Source organism: Aythya marila, assembly GCF_965140915.1.
Source record: "Aythya marila genome assembly, chromosome: 1".
Taxonomy (NCBI): Eukaryota; Metazoa; Chordata; class Aves; order Anseriformes; family Anatidae; genus Aythya; species Aythya marila.
In genome coordinates, this window is record NC_139042.1 from 79,523,258 (window position 1) to 79,536,196 (window position 12,939).

Sequence of the window (12,939 nt, forward strand, 5' to 3'; positions counted from 1 at the left end):
AATTTTTAAGTTAGGCAATGCAAGTTTTCAGGTCAAAATAAAAGTCCCTTTGTTGCACATTTTTTTTTTTTTTTTTTTTTGACTGTGTCACACTGTAATAAACCATAACCCTGCAAGAAATGGTTTGCATTTGGAATCAAAACATTGCACTCCAGTAGCTTTCAGGTATTCTGGAAAGCAAAAATAAACTAGAGGTACAAAAAGTTTCCATTTGCGACAAACGATTATTTTAACAGTATTTTAATGAGCTGCTTCTTTCAGCTCAGAATGCACATGGTAGTAGTTAATACAGAATACCATCCAGAGAAAAAGTCAAACTTTTTGGAAGCTCAATTTAAATATAAAAATCAGACCTTTACAGGTCTTTGTATTTAATGAAAATTAAAAAGCATATATATGGAGTAGTTTTATACTTGACTGACAGTCTATATAATTCTACTAAGAGTGAAACAGTGAAAAAAATAGCTTATAAAAACAAACACATAACTACAGCGGAGCCATGAGCCAAGGGTTAAATTCGAATTTAATCAGAAAAGCGTTACTAGATCTTGACAGAACAAAGAAAATCTCAGGTGGCAAAGGGAAGGGTATAGAGTAAAATGCATCAGGGTAAAGCTATCACAGCAAGGGGAGAGTCTCCAACTGAAAGTCATACTTTATACATTCACATTTTTAACTAGAATTTACATGATGTAAGAAGAGTATGCTAACTATTTAGAAAGACTGTCATTAATCCCTAGTTTTTGCTTTAGCAGAAGAGCCTTAAGAAATGGTGAAAATTAAACTTAAAACAAATGATCAGAATACAGTAACTTCATCTAATATATAAATTAACTCTGCATTTTCAGGAGACGGACTGGAATAGGTAACTGTTATATCTGTTTTTATATAAAGAACGGCATAAGGTTTTAAGAGAAACTGGATGGATTTTTCCCCTCTTTGTACCTGGAAGTCCTCTTGCAGTTTAAGGTAATTATTTCCAAGTGTAAAGGAGGGACTGACAAACTTCTTCAGAATACAAGCAGAAAATACACGCAAGTATTTCCTTCCTAAAAAATAGCATCAAATCCGTGTGTAACGCTGACCCTAATCATAACACTAACTAGCTGCTGACAGACAAGAACTTCAATGTGTTGTGGATTTGTCTGTGCTCTGAAAGAGCTACAAACACAATCGCAAGGAAAAGAATAGAAAGTGATGTGCATCTGCATCTTATTAATACCACAATCAACAAAGAAATACCACATGGAACAAAGCACACTCATATCAGAACTAAGCAGTTAACTGACTGGACAAATTAACAAACTGAAGGTTCACACAAGTATAAAAACAGAGCAGCGAACACGTATACAATGAGTGAAACTTAAAAAAAAAAAGTTCATAATCCCTGCTCAACCATGCATTTCACTGACTCACACACAAGACTGATGATATCCTCAGCCCACCAGAATTTTGTGAATTTCACTCAAACATTTGAGAACCTTAATGCTGACCTCAAGACTACAGCAATTAATTACAAAGAAAGGCACAGAACTGAGTAACAAGAGGGAAATGTTATAAAGTTTTTTTCTATGCCACTGAACCCCCCTCAAATACTTTCCAAAGAAAAAGGCTAAGATGCAATCTGGATTTTTCGTTAGAGTTAGTAATGAACAAATGCATTCAAAGTGAAAAAACAGATGTTTGTACATTTCATTCTGTGTGGTTTTGTGGCAGTACTATTACTGCTTTTCCAACTTAAAAAGACAGAAACCAGAGTAAGCAACCTATAGCAGAAAAGTATGTCTTTAGAATCTAAAGAACTATACCTGAAGGAGTCTCAAAGGAGAGAGTCTAGCTTCTGGATTTCAGCAATGAAACAGTAAAGAAGTGAACATGCATCAGGTATGACAAAAAACTAAGTGCTGATTAATAAAAAGAATGAAAGACACATGAACAAAACTAAAGCTGCACGATCTATAATTACCTAGGTATACACAGAACAAACACACAAAATCACAGTAGGTTACAATATACTCATGCCAAACAAGATGAGAAGAGCAGATAATGTTGTAGTATTGCACAATTAGAACAACTAAGCAGAAACTACATGCTAGGCATGCTAGAAAGCACCTTCTACAAGCTCAAAGAAACAGGAACTTTTTCTAATCACAGTCTAGCATGCCCACACTTTGACCAGAGAAGTTTAATTTGCTTACCTCCTGTAAAAGATCTGCCTGCTCAATGGCTTTGAGAACATTTTTCTTGGAAGTCTCCTGAACTTCCCCTCCCAAAAGGAACTCATCCAGAATAAAATAGGCTTTTTCAAAATTGAAGATGATATCAAGTTCACATACCTACAAAGAACATCAAGCATTACTGCGAAGTGGAAGTACACCCTGTTGAGGTGTCCTCTCACAAAACTTAACTTGCTCACAGCTCCACCAAATGAGGATGTTAGCTTCACGCTGTAACTTTTTAAATTGGGCAACAACAACAAAGAACAGTTTGAGACCAAAAGGAATGAAAATTTTTTTGCTCAAGTTAAAAAAAAAAAAAAAATAGAGCAGTCTCTTTTAAAAGCCTTTTCATTGTTAAAAAGTTCAATTCACAACTGTCAGTCAGTCTGACATGTCTTTCACGAGGCAGAAGATCACCACTATAGTTATCTTCTTCCCTGCTCTATCCAGAGGCAGATCATGCAATTGTATAGAAAAATTTTTGAACAGTCACAATTTCTTATTCATCCTGTGCATGCCCTAGTCAGAAGGGCTAGAAAGACAGAAGGATGAGCAGCAGTATTCCTAAGCGCAAACGCACACTACCTCTGTTCTGTTTGTTTTTGGTATCTGGGAAAGCAGATGCCTTGTCTTTTCTTCTCTTCCCCTCCTGCTAGCTCACAACCAACTGCATTATTTGAAAGCAGATGTAAGAAGTGTTGGAGCGTGGGGGAAAGTATATACGCAAGAGCAGCACCAGGAGAAGAGAAGCTGGAAGCCTGGACAGATAGCTAAGGATTCGTAAGATTTTATCTGACCACAAATGAAACTATGAAATAAAATAAATATAGGCAATTAACACCAGACTATCAACTGTTCTTCTCCAAAATCATATTTTTATATTTTAACAGGTATGTAGGCACTGATCAGTTTAGTTTGGCCAAGCAACAGAAAATCTGTTAGATAAACCATTTTAACAGCCAGTTGACTGTATTTTAAATAAAAACACTGTGGAAATAAAACAAAGTGATGTAATATAAAGAGACTGTGAATCCATAAAAAATGACCGAAAAGAAGTTAACTCACACTTCCAAAATACTTGTCAAGAAGTTCTACGTAACGATGAATTATTTCCAGAGTTATTAGTTCATTGTCCTGATCTTCAATAGCACAGCAGAAATAGAGGCTTGCATATCTGTAAAAACAAAATAATCCTCATTAGCAAAAGACGAGTAAAATGAATACACTTGAGAGTTATTAAATTCTCAGTAGTCCTTAAACTTAACTTTACACCGTTGTTAGTTTGTACGAATAGCCACGCAAGCTCTACCAAAAAATGGCTTGGAGACCAACAGACACACACATGGACCCAAAGGGATCTGCCTTCCACAGTTAAAGAGGACTTCATTTTTTATCATCTTTTAGCTGATGGAATTAAATTAGCCTCATTAGCATTTGGAAAAGGAAATGTATTTGATTCTCTAGCCTCCTGGCAGAGTTTTGAGGCAAGATGTTTTCTCCACTAACTGTAACATCCAAACACTGGTATACTAATCAACAGATTAAACGTTAAAGTTATAGCACACAAGCTACACATATAACAGCTAATTAAAATGCCCTGGGATAAATAAATGGAACTAGCAATTTAGGATTTGGTCTTTAGAGAATTTAACTAATGCCAAAAAATTCCAGGACTAACACTAATGTCATATACCCCAAGCACTATTAAGTCAACAACTCCATCACTACCAACTGTTCTGGTGTCAGGAGAGGCCATCAACTCATTTCCAGCAATCCACTTCCACCCTGGAATACAGACAATTATTTCCTCGAATGTGATCTTAAGTTCCACTTTAACAAAAAGACTACCCAATTCTACCGTATGACACCACACAGTTATTGAATTCATGTTTAAAAAAGCAGCTGGGGCAAAACAAAAACAGGAGTAAAAGCTGAAAAACCCGTTTGCTCTTTTGTAAAGTGCCAAAACCATATGGCACACAGATACACATGGCAGAAATGAGATTTCAAGTAACACCTGTTGTAGCCACTGATTTATGTGAACCAGGAGCTGCTTTTGTTTGCCCATTTAGAGAGAACTGGCAGTGTTAAGCACTGAGTAGCCAACCCTGTTAAAAAGAGTCATTAGGATGTAAACACCAAGTTTAAGATGCATATTCTTTTCCCACACACTGAAATGAATATGCCTTTTTAACATTACAGAAGTTTTTATCACTTTATCATATTACCTGGAACTCTGTCAGGCCTAAGAGAAACTGACTTTCTTTTTTGCTAGAAATCAAAAAAAGAATATTTTGTAGTGTGTTGAAGTATCTCCCAAGCACTTAGCTAGTATCATTCATGATGATGCTGAAAGTCTCACCCCCACTCTGCTCTAGCCGATTCAAGTCACAACTGATCAGAAACACTTTTATTCAGAAGTTCTAAGCTGTTATACAAAAAAAAAAAATTCTATCCACCACTTCTTTCCAACCTATCACAAAACCAGACTTGGGGGATAGGGAAGGGCTGGTGAAGAGAGAGGGCAGGTACCTCCAATGAAGCACGCAACACTAATTCCCTTGCTCTTTCATCTCTTTACCATGGTGACTTGTCAGCTCATCAGAAGCCCTATCTGAGAACAGTTCTTTTGATTTTACACTGCTGTGCTTGTCCCTCACTTTAATACTTCAAGGACATTTACAGCAATTGTAGTAGCTTGCAAAATGCTATCTGTATATGGCATCTTTAAACAAAGATGCTTAAAAAAGGAAAGAAGAAAGTATGAAGAAAAACGTCTCAAACCTCCTGATTTTTTATTATTTATTTATTTTTTATTTTTTTTTTTTTTTAAGTCTAGCTCCAAGTTAGCATATTTGCTTGTAGAAAAGAGAACTTTGTACATTAGTTGACATTTATGGTGGTTACCAGCACCTAAGTCAAATACACCTAAACAAAGTGTCCTTCATATACAGATAAGCAGAATTGATTATGAAGTATAGGTAAACCATTCCCATAGTGCTTAAACAAGTTGAATCGCACACCAGTAATACTTATCAAATCACATTTGACTTAAATATTTGAAACGTACCCATGCGGGACAGTCCTTTTGTATTTCTCTATTACTTAAGAGTCTCTTTTGACACTCGGAATTATTTTATGGAAGTACAAAAAGAGAAGGGAGGGAGAGGGATTTTACCTAACATAGAACACTTTCCAGGAAAGCTGTCTGCTCTCAGTGTTCTAATTTAAAAGAAGATGTAGCATACTTCTGAAAGACTTTATTTGGCAGCTATTAAGCAAAGTATACTTTCAAGCTCTGCCAACTGCAGTCTTGGAAAAGGAATACCAAAAAATGAAAACTACTCGTCATAAGACAAAATGGAGGCCTAGGTATCCATCCCTAGAGAACATCACTTTTTTTTTCTTTCCCTTTTTTTTTTCCCCCTCCAAGTAGTAACCAAATGCAGATTCAATATGCCTACTTTGCAAACAGTGTAAGATTGTACATGTCAGCCATCATTGCAAAGGGCATGTCGATACTGGAAACAAAGGTATGCATTTCTTAAGACCCAAATTCTCAACAGCAATAGTTTTCTGTCATTTCTTCCCTCTACAGCTCATGGCTTCAGAAAAGCATCCACAAATACTCTTGAACAGATGGAGATTGTCTATACAAAGATGAGTAAATTTCTGTAGTCAGGCTGAAAAAATTATTTAACCTACAGAAATGTTGTTTCTTCCTAATGAACCTGAGAGAGAACTCTTAAAACGCTCAATGAAGAGGAAAATCTTGAAATAAAATAAGCCACACCACACTGAAAAGCAAACACCGCCCAGCCTGTAAGAAACATTCTGCCATTTTCATTCCTACTGCAGTTTGAGTTCTCCAGACCACCCCCCACCCTGCAGGATCCTTAGTCCTAAATCAGCTGTTTACACTCAGTTAAGGAAATATTTTATGATAAAACAGTCTCCTTGTCAGAAAGGGGGACCAGTTCCAGAGACCAAAAACAGTTTGGAAAAAATCACCTAAGAATGCAATAAGAAATGGAAGAGCAAAAAGGAACTACAGGCAACACAAACGCTAAAATTTGTGCCTTCAGGTAGGTGACCTTACAAAGGTTTTTTTTTTTTTTTTGTGTGTGGAGGGAAACAAAATTTATGAACCTTCCTCCAGCAGCTGCACTAGTCCAATAGCGAGAAGCCTCATAACTGGCAAGTTAATCCTTCAGCCACGTTCTCCCCTAACTGCTCACTGCCAGGCTCACCAGTTCTGCTGAGGGATCAGGTCATTGTGGGCAGAGCACAGCTTGCAAGCCCTATCCATTCAGTGGTCTTCTACACGATGAGAGAACACCTACTTAAAGTCATCACTGACAATCTGTCACCAGGTAAAGCTGAAGCCTGAAGACCTTCAGCATCTAAGCTCCTTTGCATGTATATTCTGTGTGCAGAAACCTGAAGCCTATAGAGCTCAGAAGGAGCAGAGCTCAACTCAAAGCCACCACCACCATGCTACGCTGCCTTTCAAAGGCACAGGTACTTCAGGCAGCCCGAGTTTGGGACTCGGTGATAGGTTATCACAGTTGACCCAGTGAAAACTGTAGCCATTAAAGTTGCCCTTGGCACAAGATTTGTTCCTCCTTCAAACGAGCCGCATGTTTCATTAATAAGAAGTTCTAAGACTCTAGGACAGGCAGAGCAGTCACTATTTAATTAGGATACAGAAATAAGCAACAGTAATAAAGCTATCTAAAATAGGCATTTGTTCCACAGTTTCTTATTTCAGCAAGGCTATAACCCCTATGTTTAGAGACGAACAAAATCTTGGTACTGGTAATCCTCTGTAAGGTAAAGCTGCTGTTTCTGCCTGGAAATATGCAGAGGTCCTCCTAGTACCACAAGAACCAGGATAGCATACAGAGAACCTAAGTTAGTTAAAACAACCAAACTTAAGTACCTAATTAACAATTATCATTACACTCAGTCAGTTTTACAGAGATACCTACGCAACACTGGGGTTACATTTTTAACAGATACAATTCAGTTAAATACACGTAAGGAACAATACTGATCAGGTCCACTACTGGACCCTAGAACTTGCCACATAACTACCAATGGGATCAAAATATTGAGTGGAGGAGCACACTGCTTGCAGAATGGGCTCTTTTCTTTGGAGGTGGAAGGTAGGAGAGTTTTAACCCCCCCCTCCCCCCCCAAGTCTTTAAAGTAACCTATGATTAAGGTTATTTTACATTAAATGGAAGGCTGTCACAACACTAAAGGCAGCACAAGCTGTGACAATTTAAAACGATGTATGGCAATACAGTTCCAAATTGACATATAAAAGCAAAATCACAATCCTTAATCAAGTTACCAGTCAACAATAACCAAGTCCAACAACCTCAGTATACCAAATGATAACAAGTAAAATTTACATCAAAATCAGTAATTCTGCAATTTCTGATTTCAAGTGCCATATACTACACAATGAAAATAACTAATACTGCCAGAAGCTAAAGCAGCAAATAGCTGAGATCTTAAAAGAAAAACAAAACAAAACAAAACACACAGCCTATCTTAAGTTCTCTTTCCAGTAAAATATTAGAATTTTTAACATTTAACAATGATTTCTCTGTCAAAAAGGGAAAGCTGCACAAACAACTATCCAATATTGTATGCTCCGATACTATTAGTTAAAGAACAACAAAAGGAAGAGCAACATGAATTGTATTTGCTAAGTTTCTAATCAGCTGTCTGCAGACAGCTCCCTCTCAATTGTTAATGGATTCCCATTCTTTATTTTATTCTTTTTTTCCCCTGGGAAGTCACTTCAAAACTGTGTCTTTTGGAGTCAGAAGTTCATATCCTTTTTCAGTCTTTGGGTGCCTACCAGCCTGAAAAACTCTCTTCCAAATGAGCCACAGAACACATCCAGCCCAGTTCATGAGCTATGTCAAAAACAGGGCACCTTACTATCTGCATTTTGTGATCTCTAAAGAATTTGTATCTCTAATGAAAAAATAAGGCAACAATGACTGACCCAGTTTTGCAAGCATATGAACGCTACATATATGAAACTACTAAGGAGAACAGAAGTAATCGCATATTCAGATGGATTTTAAGGACATACAGCTCTGTCTCCTTGAAGTTTCATCCAGAAAGCATTTTATATGAATGATAAGGATGAAATCCCAAAGAACTAAGGAGGCTAATCAAAGTAGTCCAGCTTTCTTGCCAAATGTGAAATATCAGAAGGCAGCAAAAGCTACAAGCTTGTCAATTTTGCATTTGAGTTGGTTTTATTTTTGCAAAAACGTACAATAAGAGCCTAGAGTATACTTCTAATAATGCCAACCATTCTTTGAGTTGATATATCTAGGTCAGTTCTCTCACACCTGAAATGTTGACAGTTAATATGCTCTAAAAACATTTATAGCACAAATCAGCCATTTCAGACTCATAATAGCAGTATGTACATAAAGCATGCACAACAGCAATACATACAAACATCTGTAGCTTTTATTTAAAAACTTATTTTAAAAAACATTTGCACTAAGAAGTTGAGATCCTTCCCGATAAGAGACCAGACAAGGACAGACAGTAGTGATGTGCAGGAGTCTTGTCTGCAAGCAAATGCGAGCGCCTTCTGCAATTTCATAAACCACACAGCTTCTGTTAGGTGTCTTGCTCTTTTAGCTACCCACTGTTCAGGAAGTACTGGACCTTGACTATTTTAGTTGTCTTCTCGGTATAATCTGCTTCTGAGCTAACAGATCTGCCTTTTCAAAGAGATCATGGTAGCTGACACACTAATTATGGTACATTGATTGGGAAAAAAGTCTTTCCCCTGAAAACCTAAAAGTAGTTTAAAATCCTGTACAGCAACTATCACCTCTTACACTCAGTCCTTTTGGTGATGTTTTAGCCTAATGCAACTGCCAAAAAAAACAAAGTAGAACAGAAATTGAGATGTTAATTAGCTTGATACAAGCTAATCTTAAGCAATTTCATAGGCTAACTGTGCCAGATTGGTTTGCAGGCAGTGAAAAAAGCTACTGCAGTCAGCTGTGCACACCAGCAGTCTAGCAGATGGACTGCAGTCTACATACACACCGCAGCCAACTTCTGTATTCTCCTTGACCACAGATCCCATTGCATGTTACTGAGATGCACGAACACCACAACTCAAAAAGCCATACACAGATTTCCACTTGCTATCTGAACAGAAAAGGACATGACAAGCAGTTGACAACCGTTGTAAAGAGACCGGGAGAGAGAATAGCACCGAATGAACTCACTACCAGAACAGCTACCACCGTTCGAGACTGGGCAAGGAGTAGAACAGGCTGGCCTACTCATGCCCCATTCTTCTGATCTAGCCCCATAAAAGCCCAGCTGAAAGCACACTTGCATGCATCATCGCTTACAGGAGCACAGAAAGCATTTGAACAAGCTTGTCTACATGTATGTTGAAGAAGTTTTGTAAGAAATCAACAGGAAGAAAAAAAACCATTGTTTTCTTTAAGTACAGTCTTATTGTTTTTCCTCCTGATTTTGGAGAGCTACACAGATCAGATACACTGGTAGCTTTCATGTGCACAATGCTACATGCACTGATGTACATATGAAAGCAGGACTTAGAATATCTATTCCTTTTTTATTCCACTCAGTACATTGGAGGGGAGTCAGAAACTCAGTTTCAGCGCCAGTTCTGTCATTCCTACTGACAGAACACAACAATATCGTAAGGCACTGAAATTATTTACCACCTCAAAGAAAATAAGAATGCATAAACCTTTTGAAGTTTATAAATAACTAGAGCAGGGAGTTAACTCCAGGTTTCATACCACCAGCTTTAGCTGAAAGAGAAGCAGCCTCCCAAATCACAATGATAATTACGGTAATTTGTGGGGAAAATTATTTCTACACCTCTACATTGTAATACTTTCTAAAGATCAGAATAAAACTAAAAAATTTCTTGCCATACACTCTAGCAAGTTAGTGAACAACTGGGACAGGAAACTATTGCTAAAGAAAATTATACATTAGTTGCCCCAAAAAAAAGCTACTCATGATTTCGTAAGTTAGGAGAAATGCCTTTGCGTGTTCATAGCAAAACAAAAAACAAAACCCTACATACTCTGAAACAAGAGAATGCTTTCCATATTTCTATGAGCTTTTAGAAGCAAGTTACATTTACAACTGCTTTATGAAGCCACTGCCTGAGGTAAATGTTTATGAAATTTAGTATTTATTACTTATTACATCTTACATGCTTCCTATTTCCATGCATTTATTTATCATAGGCATCTAAGCAGAGAACTAAAACCCACCACTCCTTATGAAAGTAGAAGGGAACCTCATCTCTTCAGCACATTTCGAAACGCATGAATGACTTTCTACACATGAATGATTCCTACTTGGCTATCAAATTAGATCCAAAGAAAAAGTCTGTCTCCTCCATAGCCAGTAGAGGGAAGAAAAAGAGATAAATTAAAAAAGTCAACCATCGTTATTTTCTTGCTTATTACACTGTTTGTGACATATGGTAATTACAAGGTTAGTGAGAAAGAATAACCTTTTGTAGACAATCTTCAGGTCTCTCCATTCCAGGAAGCTGCACATTTTCGGTTTGCGGGCTAATACTGTTTGAACAAGTTCCCTTGTGATTTTCTTCTTCTCTTTGTCAGATAACGGGACATACCACTTCTGGAGTCTCAGCTTCCCCTGGCGACTAAAAAGCAACATAAACTGCATCTGTTGAATTAGAAGGGAAAAAAAAAAAAAAAAAAAAAGGATTAATCTCAGTCTCTTAGTTGAAGATTAGATAGCTACGAGGAAAACCAAGCAGGAAGCAAGATAGGCTTTTGGATGGCTATCTACATTATGCATTTCTACAGCGGTGGCAGATGTTACACAAGATTTGAGAGTACCAATAACACAAAGGATTCAGCTGAGCAAGGTCAGGCAAAGCAGAGATAGTAGAAAGCACGCACAAGTTTCAGAAACGCAAGTCAGGCAGCAAATACACCCCAAATCCTGACAAACCGCGTCCAGCCAGCCCCGGTACGGCTGCATATGCATTTACGACAGGAAAATAACAAAAAAAACGGCACAGCCACCTCGTCCAACACCCAACCTCCTTTTCAATTCAGCGGCTTAGAGCCTTGCAGCAGGAGCAATTGGCACTTAAGATCTCTCCGAAAAGCCTCAGAATACTTTAAGAGGCATTAAACCTCCCAGCGGAGCGTCCTGTGGCACGGCAGAGCCCTGCCTCGCCTCGCCTCACACAAAAGGAGCCGAGATTAAGTGTTTTCCCTGCGGTCCTATGTTCCAGGGCTCGCTTCCTCTCGAGGAGTGATGTTGCAATTATATTTTTAAGAGCAACTTGCCGGCTGGGCTTCCCAGCAGCCGCAACACTGAAGGAAACGGATGGGTTTGTTGTTTTTTTTTTTTTTTTTTTTTCTTCTTTTTTTTCTTTTTTCCCCCCTTTCCTCTTTTCTGCTCCAAGTTGCGAACCGGGCTGATGAAGTTTCCCAGGCAGCCGCGAAACCCGACGGGGAAAAAAAAAATAAATAATAATAAAGCGGAATAAATAAAAATAATAAAAGAGGCTAGTCCCAAGTGCCGAGCCCTCGCAGCCCCCCTCCCGGCCGCGGCTCCCCCCTCCCCTCACAGCCGCCGCGTCCCAGCGGAGGGGGGGCAGCCGTTAACGGTCGCTGCCCGGGGGAGATATGAGGTGAGGGGAGGGGAGGGCGGGGGGTCCCGGGGCTCAGCGAGCCGTGCCTGGGGGACGCGGCGGTGCTCACCGTGCCCCGGGGACGGGAGGAGGAGGAGGAGGAGGAGGAGGAGGAGGAGGAGGAGGACGCGGCGCTGGTGCTGCCGCCGCGGCTGCCGAGCGGCTCTGAGGGGAGGGGGCCCCAGCGCGCGCGCACCCCAACGGCCGCCCCGCCCCGCCCCGCCCCGCCCCTCCCTGCCCGGGCGGGGGCGGGGCCATGGGGAGGGAGCGGAGGGGGGGCAGAGGGAAACTTTACCGGTTCGGCGCATGCGCGCTGAGGGTGGAGGGGGGGGTAAAGGGGAGCCCGCCGCTATCCAATCGGAGGGGTTCGTCGCGGCCAATCAGAGGGGGAGGGCGGGGCTAGAGGAGGAGGTGTGAGGGGGCGGGGCTCAGGGTCCGCGATCCGTGCGGCCCGCGTTGGGATAGGGCAGCGGCCGGCGCGGCAGCAGCCAATCAGAGGGCGCGGTGCGGATAGCGGCTCGCCAGCCGCCAATGGGGCGGCGAGGCGCGGCGCCGGGGCACTGACAGCGGTCAATCGGCCGCCCGGAGACACGGGCTCCGCCCCGCCCCCGGGGAGGGGGGGGGAGGGAGATGGATGGGAGGCGCATGCGCAGTGCCGTGTTTCTCCTAGCACGTGCGTGCCCCGCGTGGGAGGGGGGAGCTGAGGCGCGCGGGGCGGGGCGGGGCGGGGCGCGCGGCAGGGCGACCGTTACGCGGCGGCACCGCGACCGTTAGCCGCGGGGGCTCAGCCGCCGCCCTGCTCTTTGTGTTTTTTTTCCTTAATAACGCTTTTTTTCCCCCAAAGTGACCTTGATTAAATTCGCTAATTAGATATCCCGGATTAGTCACAGTCTTTTTTTTTTTTTTTTTTTTTTTGGGGGGTGGGGAGTTTGGCAGTGGGTAATTTTTACGAATCGTGTGCCAAAACAGCCAGACCTGCTTTTTTTTTTTTAATTA

General features: G+C 40.6%; 1 protein-coding gene across 4 annotated transcripts in view; it reads right to left on the bottom strand.

The window, feature by feature from the left end:
• Positions 1–12,136, bottom strand: part of AP1S2 (adaptor related protein complex 1 subunit sigma 2) — a 30,749-nt gene extending 18,613 nt beyond the window's left edge. For 3 of the 4 annotated variants that reach the window (XM_082778771.1, XM_082778773.1, XM_082778774.1), the window contains exons 1-4: positions 12,014–12,136; positions 10,783–10,961; positions 3,285–3,393; positions 2,199–2,336 (exon numbers count right to left, since the gene is read on the bottom strand). In XM_082778771.1, coding sequence (XP_082634897.1) covers positions 2,199–2,336; positions 3,285–3,393; positions 10,783–10,961 — 426 coding nt within the window. In that variant the 5' untranslated portion in view covers positions 12,014–12,136. Of the gene's footprint in view, positions 1–2,198; positions 2,337–3,284; positions 3,394–10,782; positions 10,962–11,596; positions 11,828–12,013 lie in introns of those variants that run through there. The other variant, XM_082778772.1, reaches the window with a different exon arrangement.
• Positions 12,137–12,939: the final 803 nt, after the last annotated feature.